The sequence below is a fragment of the Periplaneta americana genome, chromosome 6, assembly GCF_040183065.1.
Source record: "Periplaneta americana isolate PAMFEO1 chromosome 6, P.americana_PAMFEO1_priV1, whole genome shotgun sequence".
NCBI lineage: Eukaryota > Metazoa > Arthropoda > Insecta > Blattodea > Blattidae > Periplaneta > Periplaneta americana.
In genome coordinates this window covers 60,772,592-60,792,192 of record NC_091122.1, presented here as the reverse complement: position 1 = coordinate 60,792,192, position 19,601 = coordinate 60,772,592, and the positions used below count along the sequence as shown (strand labels likewise).

General features: G+C 33.5%; 1 protein-coding gene across 2 annotated transcripts in view; it reads right to left on the bottom strand.

The window, feature by feature from the left end:
• Positions 1-866: 866 nt before the first annotated feature.
• The window catches only part of LOC138701364 (DNA ligase 1-like), a 60,278-nt gene continuing 41,543 nt past the window's right edge, over positions 867-19,601 (bottom strand). For both annotated transcript variants that reach the window (XM_069828185.1, XM_069828186.1), the window contains one exon: positions 867-18,304. In XM_069828185.1, the coding sequence (XP_069684286.1) occupies positions 18,233-18,304 (72 nt within the window). In that variant the 3' untranslated portion in view covers positions 867-18,232. The remainder of the gene's footprint in view (positions 18,305-19,601) is intronic.

Genomic DNA, 19,601 nt, shown 5'->3' with positions numbered 1-19,601 from the left:
TTTTTGTATTTTACATTATGGATAAGTATTCCAGAGTATTTAATGAAATGTGTAGGCCTCAATGAACTGAAAAGAAAGTACATCTAAAATATATATAGTTTCTTTATTATTGTATTTAAAACTTCAGATATCTAATAAGATTCATGTATATAAAGACATAAGAAAAGTCATCTACATTTCCGAAAAAAAAAAATTTAATTTAAACATATTTTACAGGTACTGCGTAATTTTAGTCAAACTCAATTAATATAAAAATGAACTATGTATCAGCATTACAATTACCAATTATTGCCATTCACAGTTGCGGTGTCTTGTACATCTTGTCTCATTGTTACTGCCTCACAATTCTCAAAACTAATAAAATTTATAACTGTGCGTGCATATGGAACAATTCCAGTTTGAAATTTAGGATGTATTTTGTTTTTGTAAGCCAATTAATCATTATAGTAAGCATTCCCAATTACGAATATTTACGCGTTCACTTAATAACAAACCATTTACTGTTATATTTTACGTTTCTTGCACTATTAATATGCATATTTCACAATGCAGTGTAAAAATAGCTCGTCTTCCATATGATTCACCTATAAATTATAATTTATTTTTGTTACACATTTATAATATTCATATGAATTTTTGGTACTATTAAATTCAATAATCACGCACTGAAAAAGAGACAGAGAGAGGGGGGAGAGGGTGCAGAAGGGGAAGCGAGGAAGAGAGAGAGAGGATTGTGTCCAAAATTAAAACGTAAAGCATGATCCTGTAACTTCTCGGGTAAGGAAAAAAGCTCTGATTATTTAACTACTGGTATTAAAGATGAAAATTGTAAGGAATACTTTGTTAACGAGCAGACCCCAATAGAGTAAAATAAAACTGTACTTTAATGCATTGTAATACAAATTTTATTTTTTATACAAGGACAATCCAGGTACTATTATTATACCAAATAAACAGTTTCACTGGTAATGTATTTTAGACAAAATGTATGAGTCTTTCTTTCTTCTGTGTGTTAGTAGTTTGGATTTCTTTTTGTATACATTAAAATATTATGTAAATTAATGATATTTTCATGTTGTTAGTATTCACAGTTATACATTCTTTTGTGTATAATTTTATATAACGTCCAAAAAGGTCTCACTGTACATTTTACTTTTAATGTAATTTATATTATATAAACAAAGTATTGAATTCGAATTTTATATATCTAAGTTGTGTCATGAGTGTAAGATTCACCTTCACACATTAATTTATGAATGAAAAAATTGTGAAACCTAATGTTAAAATAGTATAAACATTTAAATCAATCGAAATATATTACAAACATTTTATTAATTTTTTTATTTACAAATCATAAAATGTGTCACAATATGGTCATCATACCGCTTTCATACTTGCTTCATAATTCTGGTCAATCAAGTCTGAGATCAGTAATGTAAATTCTATCATGGCTAAATACACATGCTCGATTACTTCGATATGCCTTTTACAATCTCTAGCAAGGGCCAAACTAGCCAATTTCACATACTGACATTATCACTAGGAGTGAACGATCTTGCAAGACATGAAGGATGTTTGCAGGTGACTTGAGAATATAGCTTTCCAAGACTCCACTTGGCTGGTGTTAGTAAAAATCACAATAATTTCGAACATTCAATCTCTTTCTCATTTATATATGGAAACAATTCTACTTCGCAAATTTAATGGTACATTATTTTAGTCCCTTTATTCATTATCATTACCTTTCCTATTTATGTACGTATGTTATGCATGTAAGTATATATGCATAACATATGCACAATTTATAAGCTGACAATTTATTGTGCTTATCATATTTGCTTTGTGTAAACACAGTTTGTCGTCTTTAAAGTGGAGTATAAAGTGTTTAGTTTCTTAGCAGAAGAAGGTGTGAGTGAAAGTGTGTGTGTGTGTGTACCACTGCTTACACTACAGGCATAGGCTGGAATATATCGGTAGCAGACGAAATACAGCTCTAAACTGATTCTCATGGAACAGCAATTTCATTGCTGAGTGGTGCTTCATACCAAAGAATCATAAACAGTTGAATGTCATTGAAATTTGATGCATTTAAAATGCTTATGAATTGCTTCGTACAGTATTTTATGGATAATGGATGTCATTTTTCAACCTCTATGTCTCAATAATTATATTAAAATAAATGGTTGTCATTCTTAATATTAAAAATATTACATATAAACTGTGGCACTTTCTTTCTTGTATTTGAATTCATACAGCAAACATTTTCGAAAATGAATTAGAGAAACTTAATACACCTGACCCGAAACCCAAAGACTAGCAGATAAAGCAGAGGCCAGAAGGGTCAGGAACAGCTGCGAGATATATAACTCTAGTAGGAACATGAGAAAGATAATCTCCCAGTCTCCCAATCCATGCTCTGTGTCTTGACAGAGTAGAGAACAAGACAAATGCCGTTATGGAATATGACGTCGAACTAAACAATAACTTTTGGTACCGGTAGTCTAATATTCTGGATGTATGCCAGGTGGACATCCAATCGTGCATGCATTAAAATATTCATATTCCTTTTTTAATCAATACATAATTCACGAAAAAAAAGATTTACGTTTATTCAAGGTTTGAGCCTGGCCAGAACCCAACAAGCATAAGTGAATTTCAACCTGACCCTTACCCACTAACTGAGAGGGCATTTTAGTTACAATGCAAGAAAAATACAATTGTGTGATTTGTTTTTAGTGGAGAAAAAATGTCTAATACTGATTAGTCTACAATTTATAGTAACAGTGAATGCTGTAGTATTTTATTTTTAAATTATAAGTTAGAATTAAATTAAACTAGAATACCAGTCTGAAATTTATGCGATTGTATCATTTTGAAAATTAAAGCACAGTAAAGAATGTGACTCATATTTTCATCATTTTCCACAAATTAGAAAACTAAGGAAGAAAGTAAATTTAATCATTTCTAGCAAAGGGGACAAGACAAGGATTCTGGATGCCAAGTACAAAATCACGTGTCTGCAGCAGACATTTCAAAGAAGCTGATTTTAACATAGCATAACAAGAAATTTCTCCTTCCTAACGTGGTATAATCATTCCACTCAAAGGGTTAAAGTCAAAGTTACTGTTGGTTGTACTGCAAGCAAACACGTATTGTCCTTGCAACACTGGCTGATTATTACAAGTCATCCGATATGTGACTTGCTTCTAAGGTGAAAATAAGATCTGAATGCTGACCTCGAATCTCTCCCTCCACTCCTCCAGGTGACTGTATAATATAATAACAATTACGCAGTGAATAAGAAACATAGTGAGTGGTGTAAACTTGAGTATCAAAGAGTTGCTGACCTTTGAGTGGGACGACTATACCATCTGTTGTGGATTGAGCCTGAGCACAGCTCAGTAGTAGAGCACCCAGTGCATAGAACTGGGGGTCCTGGGTTAGATCTGGCGCTGGGGCGAATTTTTCTCAGTCATTAACAAATATACCATCAGTGTTTGAGGATTTCTCAAAACATGAAAACAAATTTCTTTTAAATATAAGTAGGTGGCACAAAAGAATACTAACAGAAGTGCGAAATGACATCCATTCTGCAAAAAAAATAAAATAAGTAAATCTCATGTTGATCGAAGTACAGCAACTCTCCTCAATAAAGCAAATGTTTTAATTGAAGTCTACGAAGCATGTACAAAAAGTATGACCACATATGCGCAATTTAAAAAACAATAATTCCCAAAACTATTAAATTACAACACACAAAATTGACTAGGAAACAATATCAGCTTATTGGAAAGTAAGTTCAGACAGACAATATATAATTTAAAAAGTAAGCTCTGAAGTTTTCAGAAACAAAATCAAAAGGAAAAATACAGTATTCAAAACCAACTTGCCAAAGTAAAAGATCCAAGATGAAAAAGGTAGCTTGAAAGCAAAGTTTTTAATTGAACAAATCCAGGCTTTCAAGAAACAAAAATGTAAATTCCATGAAACCACCCCGAAAACTTGCATATTGTCATCTAAAGTGTTACCAACAAGTCTCAAATAACATGTAATATGCTTGGTATTTTTATAATCTTCATATTCAATCAATAATGCACAATTAATCAAATAATTTTGATATACAATGTTTAGTAATTGTACTAATATTCATTTTATGGCATGTCAGGGCGAACCTAACAGCAGAAATTATAATGATGTTCTGTATATATTTCAACTTACACCTTTAGCATACTGTAAGTAGTGGTTGGTACGCATGCACACGTGTGCATTAAATGTATATGAACAAAACGAAATGAAAATGAAACATTTCCATATTATCAAATAACACATACTTGTAATTCATATATAGCAGTCTTAAGTAGTACCTAAAAACTATACATAAAAGTTATTCATAATTACAATTAGCAAATATGATAAACATTACTGTAATGTGAATATTCAGTGCTTTAACAAACTTCCCTATAACGAAATATTCAATACAGCAAAAAACTCTTTATACTTGGGTTTTCAATTACATGTGCTTTTTGGAGCTTCATTGTATAATACTTTGTTAGCCAGTGAACAAATAGCACAATTTAAAAGAACCAGCTTCGCAGTCAGTCCATCTCAAACAGCGAGTTACACGATTTATGATAATCAATACAAGAGCCAATAAATTGCCAAACAATACAATTATCATTTACTGCATCATTTTATTTACAGTGTATCCTATCATGTACTCTTACAAACCAGTAAACACATTCTCTTTACCTAATGACATCCTCTCTTCTGCATTTGAGCTCATAACTTTTGCTGAATGAAATGAAGGTAATGCCAAATACCTTACTATAAGCAGCTAGCAGTTCTGCACGTGAATAGCGCAAGTGCTGCTACCTAGGTGGAGGGTGTGCTGAAACCTGCGAAGCAAGGTGTAATCTACTATAATGTAGATTGTTACTGGGCTAGTAAATATTTGTATTAATTAGTATTCAAATGTCAGGGTGTATATGTGCTGTTTATAACTGCTACAATTACAGCATTACAAACTGTTTCAAATCGTACTTTCGATTTCCGAGAGATCATAAAACGTGAGTCAACAACATTCTTTAGTAGGCGTAATGCCTTCATCTCTGTGTTGACAGAACAATAAAAATTAGATTTTTTATTTAGGCTTAATAAATAAATAGAAGTTAAAATGTATTGGAAATTTTAAGGTTTTATCAAATTAAGTTTTATTGTTGCTCACATGCCTTTACTAATTATTACAAGCATCATATTACTATCAGATTTATCTTTGCAGCTGTCAGCAAATGGGTACATAATGCATTATTGTAAATTCATTCTTAATGTCGGAATTAATTTTGTCTCAATAAAGCAAAGAAAGAATATGTGACGATTACGGAAAGTAATACAAAGTATGCAATATTTCTCATAGTATCCAGCTTTGATACAAAATAATAATGTTACATTAAATACTATTCAACATTTCTCGTCTCATATATTATTCCACATACATTAGTACCTCACATTTTAAGCAATAGTCCGATTTCCACTATGTTAATATTTGTATTTGTGGACATAATTCCACACCACTCCGCTAGATGTCAGACCCACAATATTTCACACTCACGTCAATACTGCTAGTATACAGCTGTCTGGTATTATTATAGTAAGGTATTTGGTAATACTATAAATTTCTTTCTGTAATATGATACTACACCACTGAAGAAGATATAAAACAAAAAACGATAATTAGAAAATATATTCCACATAAGGTTTAAACAAAAGTTAACACTTTACACATATTTTGTTTAAACTTTGATGTTAATTAAATATTTCAAAATCAGAAAAACAAATTTGCAATCTCTGTGATAGAATTATCATACAATGAAAGGGTAGATATTGTGGCTGAAAGGAAAGCATTACCCCTTTACTGGTCTATGATACTAGCAAACTGATGATAAAACTACAGTTCACCAACCATGCAAAAAATAAACACTTGTCAAAAAACTAAATCTTATTAATTTCCTGATGTGAATGGACAGGCAACTAAAAAAAGTTATCAGATTCATAACTGGACATATCAAGTTCAGAAAATACTTGTAACTCATGGATCTCTACAATCACAATTCTGTTCCACATTTGTAAACAGGGTAAAGAAACTGAAAGACAGCATTCTCCTGAAGAAGTAGAAAATCCCATACTGGAGCACTAACTGATGTTAGGCACTCATAATAGTGCATACTTCGCCCATATTTCAACAAAAAATTAGTGCTACAGCTTCTTCTAGACTTCAACGTATGCTACATTACACAATTCAATGTTTTTATTGTTAGAGAACATTCAAAAGACACAAAGAACTTAACACGTTCTCTAGAAACCTTGGAACAGTGACCAGGTATAATTAGTGTGACTGAAAGTTTGACAGGATTAGGGTTCGGAGTGTAATCCGTTTTTTGGGTTCCCATGTACACACAAACAATATATCCGGACAATAAACATTTCTAAAAAATGTGTACAAAGATAACACGGATTTCACTGAACACGTAAAGAAACAACTATGAGTTTTGAACTCACTCAGAGATGGTTACAAACGTTTATACACTCAACTGTGAGCTGACAGCATAACCAAATGGTACAACATCGGCTTCTTAATCAGGTGATTAGGGGTTCAAGTCCGCTGACAGCAAGGAATTTTTATAACATAAAAATACACGTTCTTGAATTTTCACAAGTATTCTGGAATATTTCAAATGTTCTAGAATTTGCTAGAAGAAATGCATTTCTGGTCTGAATAGTATATAAAGGTTAGATATGAAGCACTGTTTGTGTAACTGAATAAGGAGAACTGAACACTGAACAGCAATGAGCATCATGTAACAAAAAGTTGGATATGGGAGTATGCTGAACATAAAGGTAACAAAGCCTACTGCCTCATGTGATGATGGAATAAGTAACAGTTTCAGTTCCACTAATGGTTCAACCGGAGCTATTGTCTCTCATCTGAGAAGATAAACGGAAAATTCCAAATGTCTAATGCCAGAACCATGTACGAAAATATATTACGATATATGAGTATTGCTGTGATTTTTCAAAACTTGTTCAATTTTTTTTTTGCCACTATAAGTTTGGGGAAAGTCATCAAGGGGTTCTCAATTCACTGCTTAGTTGTAAGTTTCTCTTGTTAACAGTTGGGTATATCATGTCTTCTACAACATACAGGTTGTTAAGGAAGTGTTAATGACTTAGGCTGAACAGAGGAAGGGTGATTAAGTTCTAGGTTCACATAAATTTAGAAGCTTGGTAACTGTTCCTGTTTCAAAGTGTTTCTAAATAAAAAGCAAACTTTACAAGTGGCTGTCCATTTACATTGTTGCTGCAAATTTAGAATATGAAAATAAATATAACTCATTAACCATTAATAATATTTAAATATGAACTTGAACTTTTTACTTTTACTTTAATCTACTAACAGATAACATCTGTGCACTGACACATCTAACACCCTGTACTGAGTTGCTTTAGAAATAACATGCACTGCTAATGAATCGAATATACTTTGTTTTAAATCCACTGAAAATCATGATGACATGGAAAACAAGAGACTGCTGATCACCTGGAAAGAATGAACAACACAGTATCCGAATCACTACCCATCACTCCGTCAACGTTGTTCTCAGTTGATTCCGATACAGTTGGCATTCTACAGGAGAAAGAGAAGGCATGTTATTCCAAATGCTCAGACAAATAATCATCCACAAGGCTCTGGCTAAAATGATAGGAATGTCGCAGCTGCTGCTCTTCATATTCTGTCCGGATTTTGTTCAGTTCATGGCTGTCGTTGAACCCGACAATAAGACGTGCAAGTATCAGGCACTGGGATTCTTCCTACACTGCTTGCACTGTAGATCTCTGGACATTTCTTGCACAACAACGCTATCTGTTAGTCACAGCTCAAACCATAAACTCTGCTTGGACCTCCAAATCCTAAACACTATAGGCATCAGACGGGGAAAACTCGGTGCGCAGAAAGGGGGGGGGGGGTAAGAAGGGTATAGCATGCGCACCACAAGGAGTCCGAGCTGAGTTTTGCTTGTAGGATACCTATAACAATGCACTTTCTTAATGAGTGGAACACAACAGCAAATCTTTGTGAAGCAATGGAAAAAGTCTTAGCAGAGTGGAACATAACTGAGATTACTACAGGCCAAGAGGGCTCCTATTATTATACCCTCTTACTAAAGGCATTGAGATAGATAATGCTGCAAACATTGTAAACACTGTGTGGTCTATGAACTGCAGTGAGGTGGCCACTTGTGCTGCCCACTCTCTGCAGCTCATGGCAAACAAAACAAGGTACTCAAGCAGCCAAAAGTGAATTAAATAAGCCAGAAAGCAAGTGCCTTAGTCGGACACTTCCACCATTCAAATATGTCTATCGCGGCTTTGGTCGGCAAATAAAAAATGTTTGGATACCCAAACAAAAGCCCATCCAGAGAGTAACAATCCGATGGAATTTTACATATGTGATGTTAGAGCACCTTCTTAGGAATAAAAGTCCTACTGCCAACATACTAGCAGATTGCTTGGTAACATCAACATCTATGGCTTAAAGCTCGAAATTATAGCAAAGGAATCGGTTGAAATCCTTGAGCTGATGAAACTGCTTAAACCTCATCAAATGGCGACAAAAATTTTCTATGGGGATACACATCCCCTGGTGTCCATGGTACAATCAATAATTTTCAAAGTTATTCAAAACCATATGAAGCCACTGTCAGATGATTCCCAGATGGCAATGAAGTTAAAAGTGTTTATTAGTGAGGAACCAGGGAAACACTTCAATCTTGATGGAGATGAACAATCAGAACTGAATCCATGATTTGTATCCTTCCTTGATCCATGCCATAAGCACCTCGATGAATTGCCTCTTATGAAGGCAAAGGCTTAAAAGTATGTCTGTACCAGGTTAACCACCACTGGCAAAGAAGAAACAAATGATCTACAAGGCGGGAATGATGTTACCAATATGGCTCTGGCATATTTGTACTAGCAGCTGGCACAGAATAAGAATGGTGTTTCTACACAGCTTGACGGATTTGGCAGAACCCCAACTGCGATTCGATTCTGTAATTGATGGAAAGCTAGGAATAAAAAGAACCTGACAGTTGCAGCAATGGCTCACAGATACTATTGGCAAGCTCTGCAACTTTGGAACGCTCATTTTCTATGGCAGGAAATATTATAACACTGAAAAGAAATTGTCTTAGTTCACAAATCGTAGCTATGCTTGTGTTCCTGTTTCAAAATAGACACTTGTATGGGTAATTTTATGAGTATATGTAAGCCATCGTAAGTTGGTACTTTATGTACAGAGTGAGTGATTCAGGAGGAGTTATCACCACTTATGGAGCTTATTTTCAAAAACTTCTGAGCAAAAATAAGTCATATAAACATGGGTCCTATTCTCAATATTTTCAGAGCTACACTAATTTGAAGTTGTTTGTAAAATATCTTTTTTCTATTGTTTGAAGGGTAAAATAATATTACAAATAGAGAATATTTGTTAGTTGTCGATGTTCAACTACAAATTTGCATTATTCTTCGAACTTACAACAATTATTACAAATCATGCCACTCCTCTAAATTCTTTAAGACCACACATTAGGATGCAAAACTGAACTGTAAAGAATCAAGTCACTAGAAGTGTGATTTGTAACAACTGCTTTTTTGTAGGTTATTTTACGACGCTTTATCAACATCTCAGGTTATTTAGCATCTGAATGAGATAGTAATAATGCCGGTGAAATGAGTCCAGGATCCAGCACCTAAAGTTACCCAGCATTTGCTCATATTGGGTTGAGGGAAAATCCCGGAAAAAACCTCAACCAGTAACTTGCCCCAACCGGGAATCGACCCTGGGGCACATGGTTTTGCGGCCAGACGCGCCAGCCGTTACTCTACAGGTGTGGAAACAACTGTTGTGATAAGTGCGTAAGAATAATGCAATTGTGTAGTTAAAAAAAAATCTGTACGAAGCAACTAAGATATTCACAACAAATTTTTAGCTTCAGAATGTTAGCCAATTCAAGAAATGATTCTGAATAGTTCACTCTCTATTTGTAATATTGTTTTACCCTTCAAACTAAAGAAAAAGGATATTTTACAAACAACTTCAAATTACTGTAATGCTGAAAATATTGAGAATAGGACTCACGTGTTTATATGAAATTTTTTGCTCAAAATGTCTTCGAAAATAAGGTCTGTAAGTGGTAGTAAAGGAATTCTGCTTTGCTAATAGTGAAGTTATATTTATTTTTTTCGACTTCAGAATTCATAAAATTTTACAAAATAACTCACGACTACTGTAACTACCCAGTTAATAGGCTAATTTGAAGTGCAATGAGACCAAGATTAACATCCCATAGCTTAGGAACTTTAGAAATGCTGTAAATTGTAATACACATACAGCAAACTGTAACTAAACATGTTTATATGTACCGTAAAACCGTTTACATCCAGATACATGTAGTTGAGAAACGGAGAGCTTATTACACATATTACATGTTTTTTCACATGCACAGATAATTAGGAGTCATACATGGGATCACCATAAGACTACTGCAGGAGCATGAAATCAATATGAAAAGGTGATGAATGATCTGTGTCAGTGAGAAAACACTAGATAGTTCTCATGTCTGAAAAATCAGACAAGGATCTCTGCTACACGTCAACTTAGGGAAGCATACCATCTTTTTGCTTGTCAATGTCAGTTCTGAATAGAAGACCAGTGATGGAATGTTCTCTTCACTGATAAGTGATTGAAAGAAAAAGAGTATGAAGTAGGACTGGAAACAGAGATTCCCTCCATTTCAGAACAGTCCATTAGGACATGATATTGATGAGCAAAGCAAAGATGCAATGCCCAGTGTTGTGTTAGCGGGATCAAGACTTCTAGAAATGAGATCTATCTCCTCCTGTTTTCTTCTTTTTGCTTATTCACTGACACAGACCCTTCGAGGCAATTACATGCTTCTATAGCCGTCATATTGCGATCATGTCAAACTTTCAGTTGCAGATTTGATCTCCCTCACGGATATTTCTCTTCTGATGGTTATTCCAGGCTTTCTAGAAAAAGTGCAGGTATTAAGTTCTCTGCAACTTTCACTTTTTCTCTGTACAGTAAAAAATGTTTATGAGGTTCCTGACTATATTGTACAGTAGTGGCAATAAAAAAACCGGACCGAACCTAGTAGCTGATTTCAGAGACGTGTTCACAGTGACAGCACAATAGACTGGTAACTAAGACTTTCGTGGTTCGAATCCTGCCTGGGAAGGAAACTTTTTTTTGTTCCTTATTCAAATTTATTCCCAATACTTTTCCATTGCAGCGATATTTTACTACTTAATTAACTTATTATTCCCAGAACATGAATTTTACCAGTTTATTTTCTAATGGCTTTCGAAATGGGCTACGTCTGCAGTCGAAACTACAACAATTTCAATAGATTACTCGCTATCTTGTGAATGCGGGTGTGGCATGTGCAGTGGCTCATTTCGGGCACTTTGATTATTCTGTTGGTCTGATTTTTTTTGCCACTACTGTACATACTTCGTCCATATTTCAATAAAGGAATTACTCTTGTAACTTCCTCTGGACTTTAAGTCAGATTGCGTGACAAAATTCAAAGTTAAACTGGCTGAAAAGGCAATTTCACCAAAGAATAATATGGATGTGAATTTTACATGAAACTCTCAGTATTTTCCAAGGCATGCAAGATGTCTACTCAAAACAACAGAAAAGGAATCCTGAATGTATGTCTCTTATTACATATGCAGGTGCCTGGCCTTTAACTATTTTAATTTTAACCATGTTCTATGTATTATACTGTTTGCATTTATAGCTACCAAAAGCTAAAACAAGTATTAGATTGAAATATACAAAGTTTGTGTAAAATCTTGCATTAATAATAGATATAACTTCACTCCCAAGGAAAATTACTTGAAAAATCATATTGTCTAACTGCAATAAATACAGCATGGTACCTAGAAATGAGGCCTAAAAAATAAATTTCACTTATTATAACCATAGGAAAGGCCCAATTATAAAATTGTCAAAAATTTTCGTCCACTGATAATTTAATGTGAGAAAGGACCATCACCATGAAAGTCACAGAACTGAACAGTTTGTTAAAAGTAGTCCAAACAACGCGGTTCCTAATACAATGGTTCAATATGCTGAAATGTCGGTAGTATAAAGGGTCCAAGAAGTCCAGATATCTACAAATAACAGTGTGGTATATGAAAATCCAGTATCTGGCATTTTACCCATCACCTCTAAAAACCAGAGTGGAACTAAAGGGCTTCTCATCTAGGACCTAAGCAAATAATACATACAATATCAACAGTGTATTTTAAATCTTGTAGAAAGTTGATAAAAGTACAAAGACAATGATGACATCCTGATGTACTAACTGAAAGTCACTTTATATATGTTGGAACTGTGGAGTAATTAAAAGCAATCATGAGCAAGAGTGCATCAAAATATTATCCTTCAGACATTATGATGACTGTTACAAACATTAAACGGATCTGAACACTAAAATGAAGTTTGATTATAGATAACAAAGATGATTATTTACCCACAACCTTAGTGCAGTGTTTCTCAGTCAGTGATACATGTACAGTCTTAGGAAAAAAAAAACTGCCTTACGCTAAATCCCCTTCAGAAGACTTCAGTTGATTTTGTGAGAGCTTACGTTTACACATGAAGGAATTTCTTATGCACGACTCCCCTCTGTTTTTCCTTTGTTTTGTTTGTTGCTTTTTCTGTCTGTTTATAGGTCAAATATTATGAATAATCTATAACAAAGATATATTCAAGGAATAAATTAGGTGCAAAATAAACATCCTTTCCCTAGTCGTGTGAACCAGATGTTCCCCAAAGTGGACTTAGACAAAATTCACGCTACAAGAGAGTGGTAATTTTTTGTGTCTAAGGCAGTACTTCTGGGAATATTTGGAGAGGCCCATGATATTGCTAATATTGTATACACATTAAGAATTAAGACTTTGTGTTGTTATACATAGCTTTGAGGGAACTTCTTCCTTCTGACTCCACATAATTATATTTGTAAGAGCCCAGTTTTTCACATCTTATTGAAATTAAAAGTAGAGAATGAAACCGATTAAATTCAGAAAACGATTTATTTGTAGCTATAAATACAGTTAGGCCGAGAACAGATAACATATTCCGCGAAAACAAGCTCAGGTTTTCCATCAAGTAAACTTTTTTTGTAAGTACCCTTACGTTTTCTTAACGTTTCATTAATTTTTAATGCTGTAAAGTGTTTCAGCAAGGCTCTAAACTTACTTAATTTTATGTAGTTTTAAAATAATAATAATTACTGTGGAAGCAGGCCTACTTTTCCTATATTGTTTAGTAAATAAAATCACTACGTTAATTTCATATTTCATATGTTCATAGGCGGAGTTATGGGGGGGAGGGGGCACACTTGTCTGAATTTTTTTTTCCACTAACGTTAGAAAATATTGAATTCAAAAGATCTTTTTTGCTTTTGTTTATGATTAAGTTTCTGTTCTTAAATTGATGAATTAATGTCTTCAGATTATGTGTCTGGACTATAACATTTATTTTAAATTTCTGAATGTATAAGAATTTCTATACCTCATTTGAGGAATGGAAGCACTGTAATGTTTCTTTTGTAACAGCCTGTATAAGTCTGCATGTGTTCAGGCCGCCACTTGGAGAAATATGAATAACATACTGGACAACAATGCGGAAAAATAAAAGTGATCCCGGTATAATGTGTAAACTTAAAGACGAGATTAAATAAAATAATCAGAGTTTCCATTTCATAATTATATCTTCAGGAAGGTAAACTTTATATAAAAAAGTTTCTGTTAGCACTGTTACGTAGTTTTATTGATGTATGCATGTGTTTCTGTACGACAGAGAAAAAGAGGGAGATTGTTTTAAGTTATGCCCTATTGTAATTTGTAGTAGACCTACAGTACAAGTCTTATACAACTCGGTCCGAAACATCGCGGATGTGCAACTAACACTGTAAGAAACATACCCTCGAAAATACCTTTATTAAATAATCATATTCCCATATGTTGTACCACGGTCAAGCTATAACGGGGAAAGGAGGTAAATGATGTCTCCTATAACCTTGTTATATGGGGATTCTATGGTTTTCCTTCCCCCCCCCCTCCCCCAAGGAAATGGTTCTCTCTCTGCTTATGCATATGTTGTTATTCATTGCGTTGGTTGTTGTGTAAGTATAAAATGACATGAGTACTGGTATGTTATGATTGTACATACTATAGTAACATTCATAATGGCTGTATCACCTTAAGATAAGCTTGATTTTTTTGGTTATTTAACGACGTCATATCAACTAGTAGGTGATATAGTGTTGTGGGAATGGTGATAGCAAGATGATTGGTGAAATGAGGCAGAGGATTGACTATGGAATTACTGATATTTGCTTTATAGTTGAGAAGAACCTCGGAAAAAAATTCAACCAAATAATAAGCCCAAAGCCAGAATGAAACCCGAGACTGATCGCAGTTCTGGATCAGCTGGCAAATGCATTACTATGCGAGCTATGTCAATGGCTATTAGCATGTTACAATTAATAGTATTTACTATGGGAGTACTTAAGAACATTTAGAAACTTAAGAGAGTACATTTACAGAAAAGACTGAGAAACACTGACTTAGTGTAATCCTAGATCATATATATAACAGATATGTCGGGCTTATAGGCATTTGGTTAACAACTTCTGTCAGGTTTACTACGCTGCCATCTAGTTGTTACATAAGGAGTCACGTCATAATTCCCATTTGAATTGCATTACTGACTGTGCTGCCATCTCGTGTTCATTTACAGCGGATGGGTGGCGATCCTGGCGGTTGTTCTCTTTAAAGTGCTGCCGATTTTAACATAGCGAGGAGTTATCTGTTACATATATGATCTAGGGTGTAATGTAATACAGTAATTCAGAGTGTTAGTATTTATGTGTCTCCTGTTGCTTGAATATTCAATATGTGCATTTCAGCAAATAGATATTGATCTTCATTTGAGATTAGACTATGAAATGAAGAAATATAATGGACCTTCACATCATTTGGACATTTATTGTATGAACATTTCAGACACTTGTATGCTTTTGTACATTTAGGCCTTTCGTCATAAATCATGCCTCTGACAGTCTACACCATAGAAGATTATATCTTACAATGTAGAATTTAAAATATAAATTTGTCTGTCTAAAGATATATTTTACCATTCTGTGTGGACATTATGTTAAATTTCCTGAGCTTAACTCCATACCAAAATTGCTCAATAAAAATATTTCAAAACTGAGCATTTATATCAGCAACAATGAAGAAACTGGCTTAGTTTGTACACAAAGGCCAAAATGGCATAATAAAGGTCTTAAAATGTTCACATATAAAATTATAATACACCACAAAATTACATTGGCAATATATCTCAACACTTGTACAGAATATATAATGAAACTGAGCAATGTTGCTAAAGATTGTACTGAAAAGATATCATCACATCCACAATTAATTTTTTCTCCCTGGTAAATATTTAGTCATTTTAAACCTATTTGCATTTGTGTTCAAACTATATTCAAAGTGCATTGGATATTTATGCCGATTCTCAGAGCTTATTTATGACTTTACTCGAGTTTTTCAGTACACTTCGGCTTTTTAAAGAGGCTGCATACAACTCGCAGAATGTCAGCAAGCATGTTGTAATTTTCATTCAGATATTATGAAACAAATGCAATCAATTTTCTAATGCAATTTAATTCAATCAGAATATCTAGTGGCAGTGTGCTTGTACTTTTCATTCAGATATGTAAGCAATCAATTTTGAGTGGCATTTCGCTTTAAATTGTATCTTTGGGAATCTAGGTGTTGGAGTTAATATATTTCCATTTAACTGATCAAATAACGAAAGACGGTAATTGAAGCGTCAGCTGGAACAACGTTATAAGTTACATTTGGTAAAATTTACAGGAGCTGCAAAAATGTGTACACGTACAACTTTGTTCTTATAGGATAGCAAACTTTTGAGTGGACAAATTTCACGTACTGCGTTGATGGACAGTTGCAAGCGAAAGAGTATAGCAAGGTAACATGACATACAGCATTATTACACGGAAACACACCGAATGAAAATTTTGTAACTTACAACGTTGTTCCAGCCGACGCTTCAATTATAAGCTGTTATAAACCAGGAGGATAGCTGCCTTTAATTTAGGGTTGCCATAAGACACAGCATATTATAAAAATATTAATATAATGTATAAACTGATCTTCTAGAATTGTGTCTTCAGCATTTTCTGTCCCCACTTCAATAGTGACTGCACAAAAACTAAACATTCACAATAAGCTTCATTATTCAAGTCCATAATTAACTAGATTAAAATCATTTGCCCATAGTCTCTTGAGACTTAATAAATATGAGTTCCTGGTCAGATGCAGGCTTAATTAATGGGTGTTTCCACTATTTTTAAAGTATTTCTAGTCCATTTTCAATGAATTTCTTTCACAGTCATTCAGGAACTACCCATTAAGACTAACAATGCTAGCATTTTACATAATCTAATAAAATATGTACACAAGATGAAGTTTTCTTGTACCTAGGCTTACTAAAAAGTGAGTCAAGAGTTACAAATATTCAAAAAGTAAAAGAATGTATACTAACAATAGCAAGAAATTACAACACAATAAAATTTTTTTTATACATTTTAAGTTCAACTGATACACTATCAAACCCTGATCACTTATTGATAAATAAGAAAACACAGTTCTCTAGTTTGGACAATGCATTTATAATGTAGCCAACTATGTACAATGCATTTATAATGTAGTCAACCATGTCCTATAAAATCACAAAATTAAAAAATTAAAATCCGATATCTGTAAGTATAGTTTCTCTTCTGTACTGCCACTTTCTTATTCTTATTTCATTCTTGTAACAAAACCATCTTGGTGAGAAGATAAATCTAATGAATCAGTATCCAGAAAAGAAATGCATAAAAAAAAAAAAACAAGGCGCTGGTTGTTAAAAATAATAAATTCCAAAGACTCTCTGTATGATGATTCTAAAACTGATTAAAGCGATATAAAAAATATAATAGTTTCTAAATACTTTACAGTTTATATTTTTCCTGTCTACGAAACTGCCAGTCAAAATTATATATATATTTCTTATAGACATCAAAGAAAAGTTAAAATGTATCAATGAACTTCCAAATATAATTTATTAACATACATGACAAAAGGAAGAAGAAAGTTACATGTCTTTTATAAGAGAACGAAAGCACAAAACTTTAAAAGTTTTTATAGGTTTAAAATATTTCATCTGATGCCATTTTAATTACAACTTCACGATTCTTTTAAATATTCAACATATTACTGCAGATAAAATATTTATATAAATATACATAATATTATTCATAAAACAATAAAACACAAAGATTGCCATGAAAGTTATCATAAATAACTTAATAAAAAAATCGACTCGTCAAATAATATAAAATTATAATGTGAGAACACCAGATCGAGCTTCCTTCATTCATTAAGGATTGAGTTTCACACAACGATTACTGATTGATTATTCATATCTTCATCAAACTTGATGCCTTCATTCTTGCTTTTCACTATTTCTGTGAAGACAGTAGAATTGCAAAAAATTGATCTTGCTAAAATCGCATTTAACTCTGATTTATCTACACAGGAACAGCAACCGGAAAAGCAGCAAAAAAAACTCGTCTTCCTGAGTTCTATAGATTTCTGGGACTTGATTATTTGTACAAAAGTTCATGTCTATATTGCAAAATGAAATGTTCCTGCACAAACTATACAGTAACTGAATGAATAAGTTTAATATACAGTATTGTGACATGTAAGAAATCATAGAATTTACTCGGAATTGTGGTGTAAAAACCACATGCAAACATCCTTTACATTCAGCAGGATTTTGAACCTGTAGTGTGAGAAAATAAAATTCTCATTTCCTGCAGGAACAACAATTATCCTATAAGACCAATAATCCCAATGGAAACTGTAGTCCAATGAAACTATTTCTGGGAGTATTAAAACTTGTTTTATAAATTATAACTCAGTTGATGCAGTCTTGAAAATGTTTTTGTGGAAAGTTTCTAACACCCCTCACATAAGTTCATTTTCTGAAGCATTTCAATTATATGTCAAATCGTGTTCCATTCAGGTCAACAATTTGTGTATCAATTTGTTGGAAGAGACTGCTGGAGTGCTGAAAGAGAAATACATTCCATTAGTATACAAACATATGTATGTTAAATGTGTTCATGACTCTTTTAGCATTACAATGATAATTCACCAGTCAAACTTAGATTAATTTCTTCCTATGTGAATGACATAATTACAGAAACTCGAATCATCCAAGTGAAGTGGATAGACATTGAATACACACATACAATATAAGCAGGGTGGCTATCACCAGCAGTGCTATATAAAAAGAAATAGGCATACACATCCTTCCTCCAAACAGCACTGGTGATAGAGCTTGACTCTATAGGGTCACATAAATATAATTTATTACATGGAAATTCAGTGCTGTGCAATAATGCAGCTCCAATTAAGAAAACAGTTGAAAGTGAGAGCTTTGAATTTCACTAAATTTGATTCAATGCTCAAAATGTATCCAATAGAAAAATTCTAATATTAATTATTATTATGTCCCTTTCTATGTGACTTAGTTCATGGAAGTTGCGGCTTTTAGCTGCCACGAACAACACGAACCATTCGCACTTAAGCAGCGTTGCCTAATTTTAATGTTAAGACTCAGTCGCTGTTAGTTACGGGAAGTTTAATAATAATAATAATAATAATAATAATAATAACGGCTTTATTTAACCTGGCAGAGTTAAGGCCGTAAGGCCTTCTCTTACACTCAACCAGGATTAAAACTTGCTTACATAGTTGAACATAAAACTGGATCAGAATTAAGTAATTACATACTGATACAATTTAGGTACATAATGAGATCAAAAGAGGTAGTTACATAAAAATTTACCTCATAAAATAAAAATAAACATAGTGGAATACATATTAATGTTGTTAGAATCAAATACGAATCACATAAAAACAGAAGCCGATAATTCAATAAAAAATGTATACAGTAGAAATAAAAATAAACACATTAGTATACATATTAGTATTAGTTTACAATTAAGTAGGACTTACATAATTAAACCAGAAACCGACAATTGAATAAAATGTACACAAAAAATAGATTTATGTATGATTTGAGGCTTTCTTGGCGTTGGTTCGCTAATATGTTTTCGCGGGATATCAGCCGAGTTAAGATTTTGGAATGCTCCAAGCTTTCGACTGCTATCTCTGCAGCCATCTTCAGGGAAGTGATGTCTGAACAGAAAGTCGAGAGGTAATATAGATGTTAGGCTGTCTCAGGTGAAACGGGATTAGTTGGCGGATCGGCCAATCCGGGGCCGGGAATTGTCATCTCTCGTAAGCTCCGTCCCTCCCGGGATTCCTGTGTGAAGTTTGGTGGGCGGCGAGCCCTGTTC